Source organism: Gadus chalcogrammus, chromosome 9 (assembly GCF_026213295.1).
Source record: "Gadus chalcogrammus isolate NIFS_2021 chromosome 9, NIFS_Gcha_1.0, whole genome shotgun sequence".
Lineage (NCBI taxonomy): Eukaryota > Metazoa > Chordata > Actinopteri > Gadiformes > Gadidae > Gadus > Gadus chalcogrammus.
In genome coordinates this window covers 10,404,225-10,416,750 of record NC_079420.1, presented here as the reverse complement: position 1 = coordinate 10,416,750, position 12,526 = coordinate 10,404,225, and the positions used below count along the sequence as shown (strand labels likewise).

The window sequence follows — 12,526 nt, the reverse complement described above, 5'->3', positions numbered from 1 at the left end:
GATGATGGTGAGTTCCTCGGAGACGGTGGCCTCATTGGATGATGATGTGTTCGTCTGATGATGGCAGGTTAATTTGATCAGGGTGCGTACATCGGATGAAGGTGAGTTTATTGGATGAAGGGGAGGTCACCGATCTTGGAACAAAGTTGTCATGGAGATCCTGCGTAACCTGTCAGTGGAGAAGTCTGACATAACTCACAGCAGCTATGGTTAACATCCGGAGAACAGACATCCTGTTTGGTCCGTCCACGGACTGCCTGTACCCCCACCGCCTCTGAGAGAATGTTCTCACGTGGACTGCTGTACTAACGTCCTGTAAACCGACTCCGTCTCGCCGGGTCAGGAACGTGACACAGAACCAGCTCATCTCCCGCTCTGCTCCATCTGTGGCCGCAGGCTGGTCCTTCAAGCTGGCTGTTCAGAGTTCACGTAGACTCTTCATAGCCACCCTCTCCCACACCCTCCTACTTATATTATGTTGTACCTCCTGGCACTTAATGTATGCACTAATTGTATGTTGTACGTCCTTGCACTTAGAAATAGTACTTAGCATCGTGTAGCGCCTTATCCTAGCTATCTCTTGTGTATGCAGGGAATTGGTTAACCTAACGATTGTTAGTGCTTGGCACTTTGTTCAATGAACATCCTTACTGTACCGACAGTGATATATTGTTGTTCGTCCTTCTTCTGACAAATGTACTTATTGTAAGTCGCTTTGGATAAAAGCGTCGGCTGAATGCTCCGAATGTAAATGTGAATGTAAGTCCCTGTCCAAAGAAACCCTGGAAGTCAGATCGACAATACCTGGCTGTGGCACGGCCGAGGACCGAGGCGTTCCCCGTGAAGGGGAGGTGTGGACGGGGAGGAGGAAGGTGAGAGCACAGCTCATCAAGGATGTAATAGTAAGGTGGCGATGATGAACCCGCTCAGCTCCCTGGCTGCTCGGTAACATCCCAGCGTATCTGCGGTACGTTCTGTCTGAAGGGGGGGGGGAGGGGGGGGGGGGTGGTAAGGATTACATAACTCTGCAACTCCTTGTTCTTTAGTCGCCATTAAAACATGCGGTTTATTGTGTTTATGCATGCATATGTGTACATTATTCATTGAACCTATCTATAGATCGTGTGTATATGGCGCTAAGTGTATGCATTGTTTGGAATAGGCTACCACACTTAAATCTGTCCTGTGCTCTTCTCCCGTGTTGTAAACACATGCTCTGGGCCAGAGAGATAGTGGTCTCTCTGTGCCGGCATGCATCTGGTATGTAAATGACACACGGTGCCGAGCAGCAGCTAAACGCTGACACAAGGTACGATTGTCTATAACGCACAATAAAAACCAAAACGTCGACGCATTCCTTCCTAGCCTCCTTGAGCACACGCCTCCACATTCCCTCCATTACTAACAGGGCCTGACTCTGAGACTCTTTCCACTGACATGAATATTTTAAAGGCTGATGATTAAATCCCGCCCTTTGCAGAAGTACTGGAGCTTAGCGTTCCTGGTGCCACAGGCCCAAGTAGAGACTGGAGCTCTGATCCCCCGTGAGAGACACACCGCTGGCTGGACGTCACGCGGACCAAAGGTCATGAGTCCCACATGCAATTAAGAGCCTGACCGTGAGATGCGGTAATGGAGCTGTGAAGGGACTTGAGCATTAGATCTCAGACCTGTGGTTGGTCCCAGTGCATTGGACACTGTACTTTACTATGTATACTGTATTCAATACTTTGTCCCTGTTATAAATGAGCGACTTTGTCTCTATTAAAAAACGATGTTGCACTGATGCTATAATTGTTTGAGGTTTCTCGTAAAGGGGAAGGAAATGAGTGAACTATGTTATCTTGGCACCGCTGCTGTGAGGCCAAACGAGCAGCCATGCTTGTCAAGTGATCGGCTCTAATGACACCACATGTTGACATCAGGCCTCGGAGACCCTCTGAGAACGGCCCACAGCTCTCCCTCCACACCTGTGCTCTCATGGGACCCATCACCCGCCTGTCATGTGGTTTGTGTTGCTGTGCGAAACGGGAAAAAAAAACGTATGATAAACGTACAAAATGAGTATTGACTGTTGACATATTTAACATCTGCTTGATGTTATTCAAATCTTCTGTTCAGAAGGCAGAAAAAGACGGAGCTTGACATAGCTGTTTAGAATCAGACGATAAGAGCAAAGACACATTTTTAACGGCATGCATTTGCAGGCCCTGTCGTTGCAGGAGTTGTTCAACGTACCCTGGTGTGGAGAATTTATGATCAGACGGATGCCGGTAATAAGCTGTGACTCCTGCCACCGTGCAGGTGATTGATAGACGAGAGGAGGGACGGCAGTGAGACGGAGGGGGTGAGTGCTCCTGTATCTGCGACCTTTGAGAAATCTCACACTGGTGTAACGTGGAAGGATCTCACCTAAGAACAAGAATTCGGTTTTTCTGCGTAATGTGGTAGATTTGGATTTGGAAGAACACGCTCCCCTGTGTAGGTGAGCGGCGCTGGGGTGCAAACCAAACCCGATTAAAGCCAGCGGAGGTGTGTGTGTGTGTGTGTGTGTGTGTGTGTGTGTGTGTGTGTGTGTGTGTGTGTGTGTGTGTGTGTGTGTGTGTGTGTGTGTGTGTGTGTGTGTGTGTGTGTGTGTGTGTGTGTGTGTGTGCGTGCGTGCGTGCGTGCGTGCGTGCGCGCGCGCGTGTGTGTGTGTGTACAGCTCTTTGGTTCGTCATCTGGAGACTCTGCAACTCTTAAAGAAGCCTTTCTCTTCCGCTTCTCTGCTCTGCAGTGAAATGTGACTTCCTCTTCGTCTGGTGATATTATCGGAAGAGATCATGCTTTCCTTTGGTCTCCGGTCGCAAACCCACACAAGGCCACAGCTTCTTTTTGATACATGATTATTTCACAGAAAGCTTTTACTTAGAATTCATGTCTGATTCTTGCTGTTGGGAGGAAATGTTACTGCTTGCAATATGTGTTCTACAATGAAGAGTGTCTGGCTGTACATGCAATATGTTGGATATAATTGAGAGTATTCATCTTGTAATTAAAGCTCTAATTCTGAATTTCCATCTAGGTTTACTATCTATTTAAGTTCACAATGACGAATGACAGGTGTGTGGGGGTGAAAACCAACATAAACGTTCAGACGTTCACCACAGCCCACACTGCTCCAAAGGTTGGCCTGGAAATAAACGTTTGACTGAATGGTGACAGGTGCAAGGCTGAGGCTGAAACACTGCTGTCTGCGGACTGGAGAAACGTTGAAGAGGCTTTTAGGCCCGCTCCCTCTCCGTGCTGGAACACTGACACCATATGGACGTTAGGGGTACTGCATGTCCAAGTTTAGACTGCAACTGACGAGGATCAATTCTGTGATATATAGCAGACATAATGGTTCTCTTAAGTTATGTTTAAGTTATTTCTTAAATTGGCTCGGTTTGTCTGACAATTAGCCCAGAACTCTTGACTGCTTGTCAAGTAACTGAAATAGAAAATAAAATACCTTCTTGAAACTATGAAAAGACCATTCATGAAAATTTTATTTGATCAGTATCTAAAACCATAAAAGGATTATAAAAATTGGATGAATAAACAAATCAAGAAATCGGGTTGACATTTAAGCAATAGTACAAAAAATAATTCAAGGATGGAGTAAGCTATATGATTATATTGCAATAATTTGAATTTATGAATCTTCCCTGACAGAGCAATTTTCCATTTACAATCCACTTGCCCAGATTTTTCCCTCGGGTTTAGAAAAATACAGTTAACAAATAACCTGCGTGTTATTATGCGTTTTAAAGGGGTTGTGTAGTGGAAACAAAACTTCAGGTCTGACACTGGCTTTGTTGGAATATTTCTGATGTATTTTCATGAAGCAAAGAAATCAGTCATTACAAACTCGCGATCAAATCAGAAACAGTGCTTTGTATGATCTAAAGATAAATTAAAAAAAAAAGATACAGAAAATGTGTTTATAGAAAAATCTACCGGATGCTGTTATGATAATGAGATTCACGTGTTGACGGTTGAACTTTAATATTGAAACATCAGCAAAATTAATTACGTTACAAGCACAGCTGGAACACAGCTGGAGTCAACGTCTGCAACAAACCCTCGGAAGAACAAATAAAAATACACTTTCAATTTAAAAAATGTACAGGAATTACAGAAAATCATTCGGGTTAAAACCAATATCTGAAAATGGATTTAACAAGTGAGGATCTGAAGATCAAATCCCACCCTGCATGGAAGTTAGTATTTACACCTTTATACACACGCACACACACGCACACAAACGCACAGACACACATTCTCACTCATAACCAATGCCATCATTTTCTCTAAATATACACATGACATGTCATGATACTGCAGGTAACTGTTGAGTTGAAATTTTGCTGCAATTCGTTTTTTGCAGTAACGTTAAACACATCAAAATCATACATAACAATGCACTTCATGGAGATCATTCTTGGGTTATTTTCCAGTAAACCGTGGCTAAGTTTAGACTCCTATCATCAACAAGCAGCCCAGCACCGACTCCAAACTGAATCCTAGTATCCTGACGAGGTGAGGGCAGTGTGTAAAAACATAAGAGAACCAAAGAATGGGAGACGAGGGGAGGGGGGCGATGGCTGGCCTCAGCTCACTCTTCTTCTTCTTCTTCTTCTTCTTCTTCTTCTTCTCTTATACAAGCGGTCCATTAACAGCGGCTGGTTTATTTTACCAGGGTGCACAGGAAGTGAGCTGCAGGTTGATCAGCCATGCTGCAAGCCCCCCCCCCCGCATATCAGTGTCAAGCGTACGCGTGCGCGAAAAAATCGGCAGTCTCAATGGAGTTTGTGTTTTCTTTTCTTGTGTTTTTTGTCCTTTTTCTTGCTGGTACATTTGACACAGAACCACTGCTGGTCCTCTGGGGGGGCGGTGAGGATGCCAACACAGGGCCTGGAAAATAGAGGACAGACGGTGGGGGTCACAGGGGGGCCCACACACACATCCCACTACAGGTCACTGACACCAAATCTACATCCAAGTATATTGAGTGAGTGACTCGAGTTAAAATGCTGCAACAAACTAATAAACATACTGAGAGGTGCCATCTGTACCGTAGCATTAGGGATACATTGTATATTGTTGTATATTAATAGAGCTAAACATAAATAAGTCTTGACCGTTGTGACAAACGGCAGCAGTTCATCGTCTGATCCTCTTTGATCAGTCCTATTCATTATGAATGAGCCATGGTTTATTTATTGATACACAACATGGAGGTCTTACCAGTGGTACCAGTCGTTGCATCCATCGCACCCGATCATGGGGCTGCCGTCGTCGGGCTTGTTGCACCCGGGACAGATCCAGATCTGGTTCCCGCTCTCGTCTCGGATCTGGAGGGAGAACGTTATCGAAGGAGAACGTGTGAGCAGCCATTTAACGAGGAGACGATCATTAGAACACAGAACTGCTCTTGGTTTGACAGCACGTTACTTTAAATTCACATCTACATTCATGGCCTTTTAGCAGACGCTATTATCAAAAACGACTCAAAGTAAGTACATTTATCAGAAGAAAAAGAAAGAAAAGAAAAAGAAATCGCTGTCGGTACAGTAAGGATGTTCATAGAACCAAGTGGCAAGCACTAACCATCGTTAGGTTATGGATAGCTAGGATAAAATGCTACACAATGCTAAATGTTGGATTATTTAGGTTTATTACACAGCTCTTCCTTAATGCTGTAGAATGCTCCATTCACTTGAATGGGCATTCCCAACGTTCGGCTGTCACTACTAACAAATAAATTGTAAAAAGACACACTGTGTGAATTGTCAAGGCTTATTTCCCAAATAATGACCGGCACTATATACACTATCCCTTACGTAGAGTAAGGGAAACCACAGACTATAATAAGGGGACATGTTTCCCATCTATTCCAAAGAGGAGGGGCTTGCTGCGTCGGGATCGGCTCCGTCTCCCTCATTTCAGAATAAAAGCGCGGCCTCTCACCACGTAGGTGCTGACGGTCTCCGTCACCACGCTGCGCACCGGCGTCTTCAGGGAGCTGGCGGCGGCCAGTAGGGAGATGGGGGGCAGCATGAGGGGCGGGATCACAATGGGGGGCAGCGGCGGCGGCGGGGGTGACCGCGGGCGGGGGGGCGGGACCACCTTGGGCGGCGGGGCCTTCGGCGTGGGGGCCTTGGGGGCTGGCGTCTTGGGCTCCGCGCTCGGGACCACCTTGCTGATGACGCTGGGGGGACAGAGAGCAACAGGACGTCACGTGAACAGAAGTAAACCGGGGACGTTCTAGATGTTACACAGGTTGCCAGGGCTGCGTCACGGCCCTGGTGCATCAGAGACAAATACGACTGAAGAGAAATATGTAGAGTTCCTAGGGGCAAGGGCGGCATGGGGCTCAGGAGGTAGAGCGGGATGGCGGGTAACCGGAATGCTAGTTCGATCGCCGATTGTCGAGGTGTCCCTGAGGCACCTCACCCTGACTGCTCCCGACGAGCTGGCTGTCGCCTTGCATGGTCGACTCCGCCGTCGGTGTGTGAATGTGTGCATGGATGGGTGAATGTGAGCCAGTATTGTAAAGCGCTTTGAGTGGCCACTGGTCAGAAAAGCGCTATATAAATGGAGTCCGTTTACCATGTGTGCTGTAGCAAAGCGTATCGGTTGATATAGATACGTACATTTTGTCCTGACCGGCCCCCACTCTGAGCGTCAGCCGGGGGATGACCGGGGAAGGCAGGGAGGCCGGAACGTCCACCTTCACCTGGAGAGCAGAACACAACGCATCATCACATGAACGACGTATCATCACATGAATGCATCATCATCACATGAACGTAATCATCACATGAACGTATCAACACGTGAATGTATCATCACATGAACGTATCAACACGTGAACGTATCATCACATGAACGTAATCATCACATGAACGTATCAACACGTGAACGTATCATCACATGAACGTATCATCACATGAACGTATCATCACATGAACGTATCAACACGTGAACGTATCATCACATGAACGTATCAACACGTGAACGTATCATCACATGAACGTAATCATCACATGAACGTATCAACACATGAACGTATCATCACATGAACGTATCATCACAGGACCGTCATCATCCCCGGTCGTCTGACACTGTCCCACTACCCAGAGGAGTCGCTCACCTTCTCCAGTCGGATCCTCTCCTTGGCCTTCTCCTTCTCCTTCTCCCGCTTCTCCTTCTCGCGCTCCTTCTCCCTCTTCTTCTCCTCCTTCTCCCGCTCTTTCTCCCTGGCCTTCTCCCGCTCCTTTTCCTTGTCCTTCTTCTTCTTCTTCTCCTTCTTGTCCTTCTTCTTCTCCTTCTCCTTGCCGCCCTTGGCCTCCTTCTCCTGCAGCACGGGGGGCAGCGGGGGCAGCATGGAGGGCAGGCGCAGGCAGCCGGCCGGGCTGAACAGGGGCTGCAGGTCGGCCAGGGCGAAGGGCGCCAGGGCCGACAGTTTCTGCTTCTCCTCCTTGCCCTTGTCCTTGTTCTTGGCCTTGTCCTTCTTGCTGCTGCGCTCCTTGTCCTTCTTCTTGTCCTTGTGCTTCTCCTTGTCCTTGCGGCCCGAGCCGTCCGCCTCCTTGGACTTCATCTTGGCGGGCGGGGCCTCCGGCATCAGGACGAAGTCCCGCGGGTGGCCGAACAGCGGCTCCACGTCCCCCTTCCAGGGGGCCAGCTTGGCCTCCTTGGCGAGCTCCTTGCCCTTGTCCCGGCTCTTGTCCTTGCTCTTGTCCTTCAGCTTGGCCCGCTCTTTGTCCTTTGGCTTGTCCTTCTCCTTCTTGCTCTTCAGCTTGGTCTTCAGCTCCTTCTTCAGCTTCTTCTTGACGTCGGCCGGCGGTGGGAGTGACAGTGGCGGCGGAGGCGTCTTGATCCTCTCCTCCAGCGCCTTGAGCAGGGCGGGCTCGGGCGTGGGCGGCGAGGGCGAGCCCGACGACAGGTAGTCCGGGTTCAGCTGGGGCATAGGAGCCGCCGTCGCCGCCCCCGGCCCACCCTGGTTCACCTTCCGCAGCACCTCGTTGATGGAGTCGTCCATGGTCCAGTTCCCGGGGCCCAGGTGCGGCGGCGTGGAGTGGTCCTTGCCGGAGGGGGGGGGTCCGAGGATGAGCTTGGGCGTGACGCAGGGCTCCATGATGGTGAGCCGCCGAGGGCTGGAGAAGCCGTTGCTCTCCGACTCGGAGCCCGAGGAGAAGGCGAAGGGGTCGGGCTCGTGCTCGGCGCAGGCCTGGGCGATGACGGCGTCGATGGACTCCTCGATGGCCTGGTCGTCGGGCTCCGCGTCCTCCGAGCCGCCGTCGCCCGCCCCGCCCTCCTCCTCCTCCTCCTCCTCCTCGCCGCTCTGGTGCGTGTGGATGTTCTCCTTGCCCATCCTCTCGCTCAGTACCAGCGGGGGCAGCTTGGGCGGCGTGTCCGTCTTGCCGGGCGGCGGCAGCGGCGGCGGCGGCGGCGGCGGCGGCGGTCCTTTGGAGGAGCTGATCTTCGGGCTCTTGGGGCTCTTGGTCCGACCCGGGGACTTCTTCCGGTCCTTGGAGGACCTGGGGGAGCAGAGCGCTCCTCCCCCCGGGGCCCCCGAGCTGCCCCCCTTCGGGGACTTAGTCCTTTGTCGGCCCGGGGACGACCCTTTGCTCTTCCTCGAGGGCGTGGAGTGGGACTTGTGGTCGCCGTGGCGGGGCGCGGGGGGCAGCGGCCTGAAGGAGGGCGGGGCGCCGGTGGGCGTCTCCGGGGACAGGGAGCCCAGGCTGTCGTGGGAGGCCAGCACGCCGGGGGGCAGGCGCTGGGGGTTGAGGGAGGTGAGGGGCTCGCGGGGCTCAACCCCCCACTCGGGGCTGAGGCCCGGGTGCAGGCGCGGCCGCTTGGAGGTGGGCATCATGCCCATGGCGGCGTCGGGGCTGTCCAGGTGGCGCTTCAGCGGGTGGTTCTCGTCGTTGACCGCCTCCTCGTCCTCCAGGTCGTCTTCGTCGTCCTCCAGGGGAACCTGCATGGCCTCTGCGGAGGTGCCCATGTCCGGGAGGACCTCCTCCTCCTCTTCTTCTGCAGAGGATAAACGGTGAGCAGAGGAACATGAGCCAATCAGCTGATGGAGAAACATCATACACATGCTCCAGTCATGCAGGCTTTTAAACCCCATCACTACTGTTCTTATCCGATTATGGGATGTCCGTTATAGTCCGATTTTGTTCCGATGTCGGTCGGAATAAGATGTTTAGATGCATTTTAAAGGTCCAAACACTTTCTGATACGATCAGAAATTCGAATATCTAGCGCCATGTCACCCTGCAGTCACACGGGTATCATGGAGGTGTGTTTTGGATTAGACTTGATCTTGATCTGTTTACAACAGCCTTGGTTGATAATCAACTCAACACTCACTATTAGGAGAAAGAGCGGGTTGAAAGTAATCAAAAAAAGAAATGTAGGATGTTCTAATTGAACCAGTAGACCTGTTGCAGCAGACGAATCGCGTAAAGAATATTGAGTGAAGCGCGGTCATGGACACATCGGGTTGGTCTTCGTACGTAGTGACAGGACTTATGTAGACCCCGCTGATTGCCATCGCAGAACACTTCTTAAATGCCCTGACATCGTTATGAGAACATCATGGTGCCAGCTCATTTAGAAGACTGATTCCTCACGGTCATATTGTCGAGATTTAAAGAATAGAAACAGATGAAATGATCAGTTGTTTCACACGTGCATCTCAAACGTCAACAAAAGCCTGGTTTCTGGCCAGAGACACGTGAAGATAACGTATTGGGCGTCCACAACAACACTGGTCTTTGCTTTTCTTTCGACAGTTGCATAAAATAACTATTAAACGAATAGAATAGATAAGAGTAGATTGAGAGCCCTATCCCAATGAATGAGTTTGTGATTGGCAGACAATGAAGAACTAGTCATGACTCTGAAGAACCTATGAAGATCTTTGAAAGACCTACCCTCGTGCAGGGAGACCAGGGGAGGCAGATAGTCTGGGATGTGCTCCTTCCTCTCCTCAGCCTCACGGGCTCCGGGCTGAGGGAACTGCAGCACGTTGTTCTTGGTGATGGGGAACAGAGGCGTCTGGTGGGCGAAGCTCACAGGCTCCAGGTTGTTCACATAGTCCTCCAGCTCACTCAGGCTGACCCCCAGCAGCCTGAAGGCCTGGCCCACGTCGTCCAGGGCTGGGTCCGTCCGGCCATCTGAAAGGGAGCACAAGGACTGACTACGTCAGCAACAGCTCTGTGTTTATAGTGACTAGAATGGATGCTTAACTTGTTGGTTCACTCCCTAACAGAAATGAGGATATGTTTATTGCATTTGCGATTAACCTACAGCTGATCAAATGTGTTTAAACATCGGTTCAGGGGGAGTTCATAAAAGTTTCATAACAAGAGATTTCTTTAACACAGACTCAGGGAAGAGAGGTTTTTATGGTTACAGCGTTTAACTCATCACCCAATAAGGTTAGTGTTTAATCCATATACCCTCAGCTTGTGTATTCACAACCAACACTGCATTAATAAAAACGCGGGGAAGAGCCAGCTACTGTACTTTCTGACATCCCATCCCTGCCTCCACCACCAGGCCTCCCCACAAGGGGCGCTGGTCCGAGAGCGGGACGGCGGGACCGCGGATAAAAACAAACAAGCTCGTTTATTTTATCAGTCACCTGAACGTCAACACACACACACACGCACGCATACGCACACACACGCACGCATACGCACACACACGCACGCACGCATACGCACACGCACACACACACACACACACACACACACACACACACACACACACACACACACACTCTCTCTTTTCCTCTCCCTCTCTTTCACACTCACACCCACACAAGCACACACTTACAGAGCTCTGAGTAGCGGTGGCAGCCCCTGGACAGCTGCTGCAGATATCTGTGCAACACGTCGGCCAGCAGGTCGCAGGCGGTGAGCTGCACGGCGTCCCAGCCCAGCGCCGCGCAGATCTGCGCCACCGACACGCGCAGCAGCGAGCGGGCGTAGCTCTCGCACATCGCGCCGCGGGCTCCTTTTACGGTATTATTCCTGTCACTCTGTGTCCCCGAACATGCTTCCGGTATTCACGGGACGGGAGAACCCGCATCGGGGTTCGTTAAATGTCGATGTAGAGGTGCGGTTTGACTTCTATTTTAGGGAATGTATTGGCGCTTTTGCCAGGGCCGCCATCTTGACTTCATCGACACAGACCCGTCCCCGAAAACGACGGGTACGCATGCGTAGAATGTGCGCGCTGGACTCCGGGGTGCTCGAGAGATTCGTCGTCCGCTGGCTTTGCGCAGTAACAATCTTTAAGTTTGTTTTCTTTGTTATTTTTCACGGAATAAAGTATTGTTATCGGAAGCTCCTAATCAGACATTTTAAATATCATATTCATAACAATTGGGATTCAGCGAAAGTCAGTAAAGTGGTTTTCAAATGGCCATTTGCCGGCTGCTACCACTGAGAGGAAAGCGGATGTCCTGCTGTATGTTACTGTGTCTTACTTCTCCATTTCTTTCGGTTCGGAGGAACCCAGAGCATTCTAGAAAGGACATGTCCCTAAATGGTTATGGTCGCACCGTGCCTGACAGCTGGCTCAGATGACTCCTCTGAACGGGGACGGCCTTTCGAAGCAAAGGAGACTCCTACTAAATATCAAATGGTGAACATCCACATTAATGCTTTTTGTTATGATCAACATTTAGTCCAAATGAATTGTGTTTTGCGTAAAAAACAAGGCTACTTAATTGCATGCCTATCTTAAATGATTGGATAACTTAAAATGCTAAATAACAAATAACACAGAATTAACTTTAATTAAACATGTAAGTGAGGCCTACTTCCTGAATGCTGTCCCATTAACCCATCCGGACCCTCCCCGGTCCATGAACCCATCTGGACCTTCCTCGGTCCATGAGGACCCGGTGCGGGACTTCATCCTGCGCTGACGGCGTATGACCGCCAGGTAGTGCAGCTGTCTCCAAACCGGGGACTTCCGCAATCAACCTTCCATTTTTCAAAACATGCCTGTGGTTTTCCCCCCAACTTCAGGAAGTTAGCTCAGATTTCCAACACACCCAAGCGGAATATGGAAAACATTAGTGCTTTAGGCGTTATAGTACATTCGTATGAGATATGGTTCTGAAGAATATGAGGCAGACAGAACAGGCAAAGAACAAAGGTTTATTAACTGGATTAGACAGATGAATAGGTAAAAAAAAAATTGTAAGCATTGTAAGTCACAGCCAGCTGTGGTTCTCCCATTTAACACAAGCTGTTTAAATAAAGATTTGGTCCATGTGTAAGTAAACCATTCTGAACAAAATCACACCCGAAACGAGAAACTAGCTGCTAACACGGGCCGGTGGAAGCTCTTCACATGTTGCCCTTTTCATCTGCCGGCCCTATGGTGAGGGACACGGGAGGTCACCACTGGCCCAACCCTGATCCCCGTCCTACCCCCAGGCTGATCATCGCCCTGACCCCGTCCTACCCCCAGG

At 50.1% G+C, this 12,526-nt stretch overlaps 1 protein-coding gene across 1 annotated transcript; it reads right to left on the bottom strand.

Annotated features, from left to right (window-relative positions):
• Positions 1-3,048: 3,048 nt before the first annotated feature.
• On the bottom strand, positions 3,049-12,501 carry taf3 (TAF3 RNA polymerase II, TATA box binding protein (TBP)-associated facto). The gene is made up of 7 exons (XM_056599515.1): positions 10,876-12,501; positions 9,969-10,211; positions 7,181-9,063; positions 6,681-6,763; positions 5,995-6,235; positions 5,272-5,378; positions 3,049-4,938 (listed from the first exon to the last, which is right to left on the bottom strand). Exons 1-7 carry the CDS (start codon positions 11,039-11,041, stop codon positions 4,824-4,826), a joined length of 2,838 nt encoding a protein of 945 aa, XP_056455490.1. The 5' UTR covers positions 11,042-12,501; the 3' UTR covers positions 3,049-4,823.
• Between the last annotated feature and the right edge of the window lie 25 nt (positions 12,502-12,526).

Excerpts from the sequence above, each read along its gene's own strand:
- taf3 (XM_056599515.1), bottom strand. The coding sequence starts at position 11,041 with ATGTGCGAGAGCTACGCCCGCTCGCTGCTGCGCGTGTCGGTGGCGCAG. Across the intron at positions 9,064-9,968 it reads CCTGGTCTCCCTGCACGAGG|AAGAAGAGGAGGAGGAGGTC; the intron begins GTAGGTCTTTCA and ends TATCCTCTGCAG. Across the intron at positions 5,379-5,994 it reads AGACCGTCAGCACCTACGTG|ATCCGAGACGAGAGCGGGAA; the intron begins GTGAGAGGCCGC and ends TTCTCCCTCCAG.